We start from the raw sequence: 10,927 nt of genomic DNA on the forward strand, positions 1-10,927 counted from the left end.
TGTTCAAAATCACAATAATTGGCAAAGGGACCAGAGCAAGATGGGGAGGATTTTTATTTCAATATGAGTTATGATTTGGAATGTGCTGCCTGAAAAGGATTTGGGAAGATGATTCAGTAGTAATTGTCAAAAATATAGAGAATCGGATCAATACTCGAAAAGGAGAGAAAACTGAAGAGCCGAGGACAAAGTGCAGGGGAGTGGGAGTAATTGGATAGTTCTTGCAAAATGACAGCACAGGCACAATGGGCCAGATGGCATCTTTTTGTGAATAAGATGGAGGGAAGTTTTTGATTTACTATTCCAATTGCTTCAAGATTTATTATATGCACTCTTAAAATCCCTGAAACTTAGGTAAACGATTCAATTCGGATATCTTGATTGCAAGAGAAATTAATTTGCTGGTTCTTTTAGCTCAAATGCGCAAAGAAAAGCCGCTTCTGATTTGCTGATCAGAATAGTCAGAAAACAAAGTATTGAAATAAAGCAGCTATAAATTGCGCCAAATTGCAAATGCCTTATTCTTAATTATGCAGTTTTTGCGATGCAGCCACAGAAATTAGAAGTGGGTCCATATGAAAAAATGGTTCCTCATTTTCCCATCTCGATAGGGAAAGTCTGGCTCATCTGCTGTCACAAGTAGTCACTGCATCTGGAATGAAACATCAGGCCAGAATGGAAAATTCACACATCCATTTGCTCCATTAAAGTTCAGAGCTCATTTCACCCGACTGGGATACACATCATGTTTGTGGCGAACAGGCATGATCAGAGATTAACCACTTCATGTGAAATATAGATTCGACACTGGGGCTATCTTCCTGCCACTGTCCAGTGAGACAGTGGAACTACCTCCCACTCTGTGGCTCATTTACCTGTTTGTTGGCAAAGACGAGTAGAACAGCATCTCGCAATTCATCCTCTGCAAGCATTCGCATCAGTTCCTCACGTGCTTCAGTCACACGCTCTCTATCATTACTGTCAACGACAAATATCAACCCTAGAAAAGCAAAAACAACAAGCTCAACAACCAACGGTCACTATTTCTCCTGCTCATATCCTCAAAAAAACCCACCACATCAATTCCTTAACCAACGGCAGACAGGAAATCTAACAATGTACATGGAAAAGCAAATAGATAGGTTAATTGTTGTGGGCCCTTTAGGAACAGAGATGAGACTGTTATTTCATACAGGGACATAGAAACAAGAGTTGGCCATTCAACAACTTTTGAGTCTGTTCTGCTATTCAACCAGATCATGGCTGATCTACATCTCAACTCCATTTATACACCTTTGATCCACATCCCTCAATACCCTTACCAAATAAAAGATGTCAATCTCAAAATTACAGCTGTTACAGCATCCACAGCATTTGAGACACTTTCATTACTTTCTGATTTCACTCCCGAATGGCCCAGCTCCAACTATAAAATTGTGCTCCCTCGCTCTGGATTCTCCCACTAGAAAAAATATTTTTTTGTATCTAACCCATCAAATACTTCAAATCATTTTAAATACCTTGATTTGATTCCAATCTCAACCTCAAGGAACTACACGCCAAGCCTATGTAAGCTGTCAATTTAACCAATTAAGCCCTAGTATTATTCTGGTGAATCTGCAGTGTACATCGTCCAAGGCCAATATATCCCCGCTGGGGGTCTGGTGCCCCAAAACCGAATGCAGTATTCCAGATGGGATCTGACCAAGAGACTCTACAATGAAGCACCATTTCCTACCCTTTGTATTTCAGTCCCAATGCGACTGAGGCCAACATAGCATTAGCCTTTTATGATTACTCTGCATACCTGCCCACAAGCTTTAGTGAGGTGTACCTGGACTACCAAATCAGAGTTAGAAACTCAGAACCAAATGATGACCTCACTTTTTTCATCCAATTAGGCTTGGCTGGATTTATACCCAGGATCCAGAAGTACAAACATCAGCATCTAACTCAATACCATCCCTTAAATGGGTAATTAAAACTTGGTTCACCTTTCTATAAAACCACTGAACCCTACACAAAATCTGGAGGTCAAATATGATACAAGAAGCCTCTTCCCTACTCTTGATAATTATACCAAAAGGCCATTTATTTAGAAGGAAGGAGAGGTATAAACAGAATCACCTCTTTACCTTGTGTGTTCTGAAAGTAGTGACGCCACAGTGGTCGGATTTTATCCTGGCCACCCACATCCCACACAGTGAAACTGATGTTTTTATATTCCACGGTCTCAACATTAAAACCTGCAAAAACAAGACATGTTATTCTTTCCTGCTTATACAGGTCATGCCCCCCCCCAACTTTTTCCAGATCCCTCAAGTCTATCCAGCCAGAAGAGCTGGTCAGCACGACCGCAGACGTCCCTAGAGCTCAATTACACAAGTTAAAACCAGGCACAAGAAGGTAAGCCATGTATTTAGTCAGTGCTGTATTTTAAAACTTGCAGCTACAATACTGCAAAGCACAGATCCTCCTGAGAGCCAACAACATTCTCTTGCTTTTGAATGTTGAAGAGCTGTCCTCAGGCAAGGACAGGGAGAGGATCCCTGCACAGGCAGGCCTACCTCTGCTTCGGTATCTTGGAAGCACGGTAGCCTGACTATTGGGATTTTCTTCCAAACGCAGGAGGCCCTGAACTGTTTCCTCTTGTAATTACTCAGATTGAGATTTGGCTGAAAGGCCAATTATCAGAACACAGCATGCCCTCATGGAGTTATTCAAGGAGCCAAATTGCTAACATGCAATAAATATTAAAAAGACCCAAGTAAGTCTCAGCTTTTATGTGCAAAATAATTTTAAAGCAGTTTAGCTGCAGACAGATTCTACACATTTTCCAATCAATATTGGAGAGCTAGAACCATTGGATTATGAATGCCATTCAGCACATACACGACACTTCTAGAAGAACTTCCATTTATGTTGCTAAAGGTGAAATCCATATCGAGTAGGCAGTTTGATATTAGTACTAACGCTTCATGTCAATCATTCTGGATAGGAATATTAGCTAAACATACCTATGGTGGGTATTGTGGTAACAATTTCTCCAAGCTTTAATTTATAAAGAATGGTGGTTTTTCCAGCAGCATCGAGACCAACCATCAGAATTCGCATTTCTTTCTTTCCAACCAAGCCTTTTAAAGCAGACATAATGACTCCCATGGTCAATCACTTGTTGATATCAGCGTCAAAGAAAAGCAGGTAGAAACTTCCTGAAAGAGGAAAAACAGATCAATATGGTGATGGGGTCATTGAAGTTCCTGAATGAAGATGCTGTAAAACCTGGCATGAGCTTCTTCAATATTCCCCAAATAAAGTGACATGGACACCTGGAGCAGACTAGATGGAGAATAGCTTGTGGCAGAAAGATGGATAGTTAGAGCTGGTCCTAGAATACCCAGTACAGGAAACAAATCATTTCCTTGTGTATGTGTTCCCCACCCCCAGTGATATTCGAGGATCCAAAACTCCAACCAATAATAAAAAATGGTAGAAAAAAAACTTGCATCTTAAAAGTTATCTTGCACAGAAAAAGCTTAAGACACATTAACTGATCACTGCAGTGATAGGGTCACTGAAGCTTCTGAACAAAAAAAAAATGCAGCTGTTGAGTGCAAGCATGTGGACTTAACACCTTCAATGTTCTTGAAACAAACTGCCAATGAAGTATTCACTGAAATCAAATGTAAAATATGCAAGTGAATTGTAAATAGGCTAAAACATGGAAAATTCTGATCCAAATCTGGATAAGAGTGTAGAAATGGTTCTGCAAAGAACATTTGTTTAGATGTTGGCACATCAGAAATACAGTGGAACCATTCTGTGGTCCTGTATTTATAGGATGTTTATGAAAGGCAACTCAGTCCTCAAATCTCACCTTAAGAAAGACACTGCCACTTCAAACATGTCTAAGAGCCCTCCTAGATCCACAGGGTAGAACCAATAAAATAGTACAGGTCACTCAGTCCATCAGGTCTTTTGAAGAGTAGCCCCATTAGTCCCATCCCTGCTCTTTCCCCATATCCCTTCAAGTTTTCCTCCTTTGAAGGCTGCTACTGAAGCTGCACCCACCACCCTATCAGGCAGCATATTCCAAAAGGAACAATTTGACGTGTAAAAAAAGCATTTGCCCCCCCCCCAAAAGGCAACACAAGAATCACCTTAAACTTGTGCCCTGTGGTGCATGAGCCTTCAGCCACTATTTGCTCTATTTAAACCCTTCATGATTTTAAGAACACTCCTATCAAATCTCCTTTTCACTTTCTCTGTTCAAAAGGAGAACAGAAAACGGTTAGTGTTGTAAATATCAGACTGGAAGCAGCAGTCATCCTCAAGACTGTAATCCAGAAAACAAAACCAAATCCTCTTTCAAAAAACAGAAGTTGGAAGCAGAAGAAAGGTGACCGTCACTTCTTGATTTCCTCTTCAATGAACTAATGGCTCCTAAAGCACCACTTTTACAGAACATTCAGCTCCTTCAGTTACCTACTTGGTTCTCAACTGGCTCTGTACAGCAGAGTTCTGAATGACAAGGCACACAATAGCTGGGATTTATTTAATATACACATTCCACAATATTGACTACATATATGATGGGACTGGTTTACTGACACACCATCTCCTTGTGCAATTCTTGTTCCCTGGGAGCTCAGTTAATTTTCTAACATAAATTAGGTTTGAAACTATGCATTAACACTGTAAACTGCCTGAACATTGAGAGAAGTGCAGAGACAGATCTTAATAGGATTTTATACAAACCATCTGCAGAGTGCATACAAAAAAGTCTAGATTCTTCCAAACTGTAGGTACCATGATCTAACAATTCAGCAATAATGTGCTGATCAAGACACAGTTGAGCTCAAATTCGGAAAGTATTACTCATTACAGAACTGAGAAGCATTCGTAGATACAGAAACTGAAAGCTACAAAGGTGCTGAATCCAAAACGCTCATCAGGACTTCAATCTCTCAAAAGCCTACACTAATCAGTGGGCTAGCTTACCTGAAGTGTATTTGTGCTGACCTACTAGAATTTTGGTTAAATCTGCCAACCTCTTGCTCTTTTGAAATCCCAATAAACTGAACTTTCTGGTTAAACGCAGCTCTGAGTTTGGAATCAAGCACATTAGTCACAACTGCCTTGGAGATTATATCGGGGTTAAAATAATGACATTAAATGCAAGTTTCACAGGAAAGAGTGAAAAAAAAACTTACAAAAAACATACAGATGTGCACTGCACAGGCTCACCCAAGTCCGATGTCAACACAGTTGGTCAGAGATTTCACCCACTGCAAGTAAAACAAGCAAAAAGTCAAAAAAAAAAGCACAGCATTCTGCGAAATATGCTGCAAAGTTATTCTTCAGCTTCTGCAATTCTAGGGACTGTCACTGTTGAAATAGTAATTTTATTCATATGCACACACACTGACTTCTTCCATCAATCACCTCATTCAGTACATTTTTGTTCACTGTTCAGTAGGAGCACTGTTAAAAATCAGAGGCCATATGCACTTGCCAGCCTATTTCAAACCACTAAATCCTGAAATTAACAGTTCGCTTTGGACTGGACAACAATGACTCCAGCAAAAAGCCGCCACAATGTAACTTTTTAAAAAGCAATTGTGTACCATTTTAAAGTCTTAATTTACGCAACAATATCCCCACACTATTTGAAATCTAATGACCCCTGGGGTTACATTCATGGCTCCAAGTTTTGCAATTTGACCAAGACTTGGGGAAGCACTAATGTTGTAATGCACATGAATAAAAAAGGATGCTCCCAGTAGCTTGGAAATAGCCTAACCCCATGATAGCTCACACCATTTTTTGCCAGATAGTCAACCTTCTTGAATTTGCTGATGCAATCACATTGCTTCCATGGACAATCCATCCACAACTTTCAGTACAGTATAAGTTAAATCTAAACTGTCTTTTCATCCTGCCAAGTTTGAAACTATGCACACAATTGTTGCAGAATTTGTAATTAGAGTTAACATTTTGATGATTTTGTCTCTAGCCTTTAGGATTGTCAATAAGATCGCACGGGTGCTATTGCAGCCTCTCTCATAACTGGCGTTAGACTACAGTCGTCAATTTAGTTAACCTTACTGCATTCTCTCCAATGCCTGGACACCTCAGTACTCTGTACCAACACAAATCACCTCAATTCATTTTGAATACCTGCCATTGCTTGAACAGGTGCTACACCACCCACATTTGAAGCCCTTCAGGAGGTGCCACTGTTCCCCAGATGGTTTACAAAAGCCTTCCCAAATAAGTTTTATGCTCGCAGTCATCCTGACTGCATCTAGTTTGGCTCTCAATGATCTGAGATGCAACCTTCTTGTACTCATCCATGTCATCTGGTCTACCCACATTATACTTTAAGCACTTTCCTGCCCACTACCCCTCCCCCACCACTTCCTGCACCTACATGGCTCCCCTCCCCCAAATGCCTTACCAAGCAGTATAGTTATCTTAGAATGACAACAGCATTCTCTGAAATAGTTCCACTTTCCTCTATAAAAGAAAGGTCTAGTCCCCCTTGCAAACTCAGGGCTGTGTTGGATAGTACTACATAAAAATAGGTTCAAATTATGTCAGATCCAAGTAGCAAGCAAGAGATTTGTAATTTACACCATATGGGTTTTCATAAGCAGTTTGAGTCTTATGTACAGATGCTGATTGAAGTCAGCATGCCAATCAACCAGAAGTAAAACTCAGCATCGGATATCTAGAATCAAAGTACTGCAGGGCAACGGAATGAAACAGGTTATTGTTTTGGCTATGACCCTTCATCACAACTTAAATGTAACCCTTCATCCCAGATGCGCATTTCTCAATCTGACATTTTAAGTTTCATTTCCTTCCCTCTTCTTACATCCTGCAATTTCTCTTGTTCCTATTTCTTCCTTCTGCATTCTCTAACCAAACTGTTAGCAGCTGAGTTGCAGCATCCAAATAGTTCTCAAAAGATATATCACTGTATGAAGGACCATATACAAGCATCGCTTGGGATGGCTTACTGAACCACAATGCACTTTGCCAGATATGTAAAATCCTAAATTCCTAACCTCTCTTGAATAAGGATAGAAAATGTTAATAATCTGAAAATACAAGTTACAGAAAAAAAAGTGACAATTAGTGTCGCACAGGTACACAAGCTATGGTATCTAGCATGCACCAATTTAAAGCTTTTCCAAACATGCATTCCTTACATGTCCATTAGGCGGGAAGAATTGATATCCGTTTATTTGAAGGACAGCTCTGCTTAATCTGATCTAAATGTAATGTGCCTTGCTTCAGAAACAGGGCAAAATAAAATAGCAGGTAAAAAAATTCAGCTTTTTACAAATAAAAGCAACGCTACACTACTTAAATAGCTGGTGTGCACTTCTTTCCAGTCTATTAGATTGATACAACTCAGAATGTGACCATTTGGCCCATCGCACCTGTGATAGCTCTTTGAAAGATTTCTAGTACAGTCCCTATTGCACACTGACATAAGCCTCCTTTACAGGAAGGCAACAAGTACATTATAAATAAACAGACATTTAAAAAAAGAATCAGGGTCCATTCAGTTCATTTTCTTAGATGCACACAAGTGAATTTAACTACAGAATGAGTTCCCTTCCAGTTTCTTATTGCAGGTGTTTTCTCACTGAATGATCTTGCTCAAATATGCTGCAGTCAATTATGAATGAACTATTCAGAACTGCATTCTCTCCAAATAACAAACTGCTCTCAATTTAATAGTACATCACAGTCACTGTGCCTGGTGGTGACATTCAGTACGCACTCCACAAGAAAACAAACTTCAAGACATTGTAACACTTGTTCAGAAGAGACAATTAGCTCCAGTTTACACACTCAATCAAAATCACAATGTTTAAACTGAAGTGTAGTAACTTTCAGATAGTAAAAAGGAGCCTAATAGTCATGGTCAATGATCAGCTAGCCTCAAATTCTATTACATATCCATTGGTGCAGTCTACAAATAGCAGATAGGCAGAGACCAATCAAATTTATTTTTAAAAATATCACAATAGTTAGCTTCAATAAGTAACAACTCACTGCAGCCTTGAAAGCCTAATAATTCTTCCAACAAAAGCAATTAAAAAAAAAACTCCAAAGTGAACAAATGACTTTCAAATGTTGGTGACCTTCCGAGCAGCAAATTCTCCATCACGGAAACAATGAGACAACAGGTGACTGCTCCATCACCGCACTTTTTAAAGATGTGGATTGTTTTTCACTAAAACGTTCAATTTCATACCAACTTAAAACAAGACCACAGAGCTACAGAGCAGGTTTACAAGTGGCTTCCAGTCTGAACTTTCAGATACTAGAAACCACATCTTTCAGAGTCAACTCTGCACTGCAGGAAACAGCTTTCTTGAGGTGCACACATACACACTCACAAAATGGAGAGCACCACTTCCACTAGCAGTGTGCATGCAAAATTAGAAAGCTGCAATATCACCTTAGGACAAGGGAGCAGCCAATCCCCAGTAACTAAGAAGCACGTAGCATAAAGCAGGCGCCTTGAACTTTTGCACGAAAAAGGAATTTTTAAAAAAGGAGTCGCCTAATCCTGAAATCGCATTGGGACAAAAGAAAAAAAAAAGTGCAAAACCTAAAAACAATGAGGGTGCAAACCAGCAGCCATTTAACAGCGCTATCCTTAAAGTTTCATTGCAGGTCCCTTTTAAGCATCCAGGGAGGACGGTAGTTGTGAGCACAAAAAAAAACTAGGCCTTCATGAAATTAAGTCCTGCAGGAATTATTCACTCATCCCCAAAATAGAAATGGGATGATTGGGGAGGGGGGGAGAAAGAGGAGGAAAACAAGTCAGAGTGCATCCAAAGGTCGATTATGAAGCGGGCCCATGGACGGGATTAGGGGCAAGAGCCCGGGAAGGAGGGGGGGGGGGGGGGGGGTAAGAGAGCGCCTCCCTCACGAGGGAAGTCACTCAGGACAGGCCGCGCTCGGCCCGGTAAAGTCCCGCCCTGTTCACTCGACGGCCCTAATGCGCGGGGGCGGAGAAAGAAAAGCGGACCGGACGATCTGAACTCTGAATCTTCACTCTACCCTCGTCCTGCACTCAACCGAAGGGAGGGGGAAACCACTTTTAACCGTGCTTTTCCCCCCTCCTCCTCCCTTCCCTTCCCTCAGCCCCGGCCTCACTCACCGCCCATTCCTCACAGCAAGCACGTCACTCTCACCCCCTCCAAACCGCGCGAGACCAGCTATTTAGAGCCCCGCCACGTCACGCCGCGCTGACGTCACGCGGAGGGGGCGTGTCCTCTGCCTGTCAGTCATTCCCAGTGACAAGTCACTCTTCCTTTCCCCGCTGCCTTTTTCCCGTCATCGGCCCTGGAATGTGAGTTGCCAACCCCTCCAGGATTGGCCTGGAGTCTCCAGGAATTGAAGATCAATCTCCCAGGACACTGCTGGAGAAATATCATAGGGACCTTAAAAAATATTGCTTTTTTAAATTTACTTTGAACATTTCCCTTTTACCAGAAATAAAGATATTGAAAACGGTAAAAAAGGCTATTTGGCTAACAGTCAAGCATCATCCAATTGGGTAATGAGTCTTTTTGCTTTCCAATTGGTGTAGGAAGGCAGTACTCATAAGGATGGATGTGTTGGCCGACTAATGGCTGGAGCATGGGGGATAGTCATGTAATGAAACCTCCAGGAATACATTTAACCAAACACATCTTCCCTTCACCGCCCCACCCCGGCGGCATTCTGCAGGGATCATTCCCTCCGGGACACCCTGGTCCACTCCTCTATCACCCCCTACACCTCAACCCCCTCCCACGGCACCTTCCCATGCAACCGCAGAAGGTGCAACACCTGCCCCTTTACTTCCCCTCTCCTCACCGTCCAAGGGCCCAAACACTCCTTTCAAGTGAAACAGCATTTCACTTGCACTTCCCTCAATTTAGTCTACTGCATTCGTTGCTCCCAATGCAGTTTCCTCTACATTGGAGAGACCAAACGCAGACTGGGTGACCGCTTTGCAGAACACCTTCGGTCTGTCCGCAAGCATGACCCAGACCTCCCTGTCCCTTGCCATTTCAACACTCCACCCTGCTCTCATGCCCACATGTCCATCCTTGGCCTGCTGCATTGTTCCAGTGAAGCTCAACGCAAACTGGAGGAACAGCACCTCATCTTCCGACTAGGCACTTTGCAGCCTTCCGGACTGAATATTGAGTTCAACAATTTTAGATCATGAACTCTCTCCTCCATCCCCACCCCCTTTCCGATCCCGCCCTTTTTTTCCCAATAATTTATATAGATTTTTCTTTTCCCACCTAATTCCATTATTTTTAAATGTATTTCCATCCATTGTTTTATCTCTACCTTTTTCGATTCCTTCACCCCACCCCATCCCCAATAGGGCTATCTGTACCTTGCTTGTCCTGCTTTCTACCATAATTAGCACATTCCTTAGATAATATCACCACCTTCAACACCTCTTTGTCCTTTTGTCTGTGACATCTTTATCTCCACCTATCCAGCTCTACTTGTCCCACCCCCTCTTAAACCAGCTTATATTTCACCTCTCTTCTATTTTTACTTAGTTCTGTTGAAGGGCCATTCGGACTCGAAACGTTAACTGTGCTCCTCTCTGCAGATGCTGCCAGACCTGCTGAGTTTTTCCAGGTATTTTTGTTTTTGTTTTACATTTAATCACAGTTGGCAACCCTAAATGTGAGCATCTCTGGCTAGGCCAGCATTTAATGCTAGGGCTGCCAGCCCTCCAGCTTTGTCCTGGAGTTTCCAGGAATGGAAAATTAATCTCCGGGACACCGCTGTGAGCAGTTCTGGGAGACAAAAAAAACATAGGAGCTCTAAAAGCAAAATTGTGCTTTTTTTTTCAATTCCTTTGAACACTTTTGTTTCCTAGTGA

The 10,927-nt window shown here is 41.7% G+C and overlaps 1 protein-coding gene across 7 annotated transcripts in view; it reads right to left on the reverse strand.

The window, feature by feature from the left end:
• LOC144672626 (ADP-ribosylation factor 3-like) overlaps positions 1-9,267 on the reverse strand; it is a 28,766-nt gene extending 19,499 nt beyond the window's left edge. Inside the window, exons 1-5 of one of the 7 annotated variants that reach the window (XM_078534467.1) lie at positions 9,191-9,267; positions 5,215-5,288; positions 3,018-3,212; positions 2,136-2,246; positions 853-1,000 (exon numbers count right to left, since the gene is read on the reverse strand). In XM_078534467.1, coding sequence (XP_078390593.1) covers positions 853-1,000; positions 2,136-2,246; positions 3,018-3,162 — 404 coding nt within the window. In that variant the 5' untranslated portion in view covers positions 3,163-3,212; positions 5,215-5,288; positions 9,191-9,267. Of the gene's footprint in view, positions 1-852; positions 1,001-2,135; positions 2,247-3,017; positions 3,213-5,214; positions 5,289-7,217; positions 7,301-9,190 lie in introns of those variants that run through there. The other 6 variants (XM_078534460.1, XM_078534466.1, XM_078534463.1 and 3 more) reach the window with 6 other exon arrangements.
• Positions 9,268-10,927: the final 1,660 nt, after the last annotated feature.

Source organism: Cetorhinus maximus, chromosome X (assembly GCF_964194155.1).
Source record: "Cetorhinus maximus chromosome X, sCetMax3.hap1.1, whole genome shotgun sequence".
NCBI classification, from domain to species: Eukaryota; Metazoa; Chordata; class Chondrichthyes; order Lamniformes; family Cetorhinidae; genus Cetorhinus; species Cetorhinus maximus.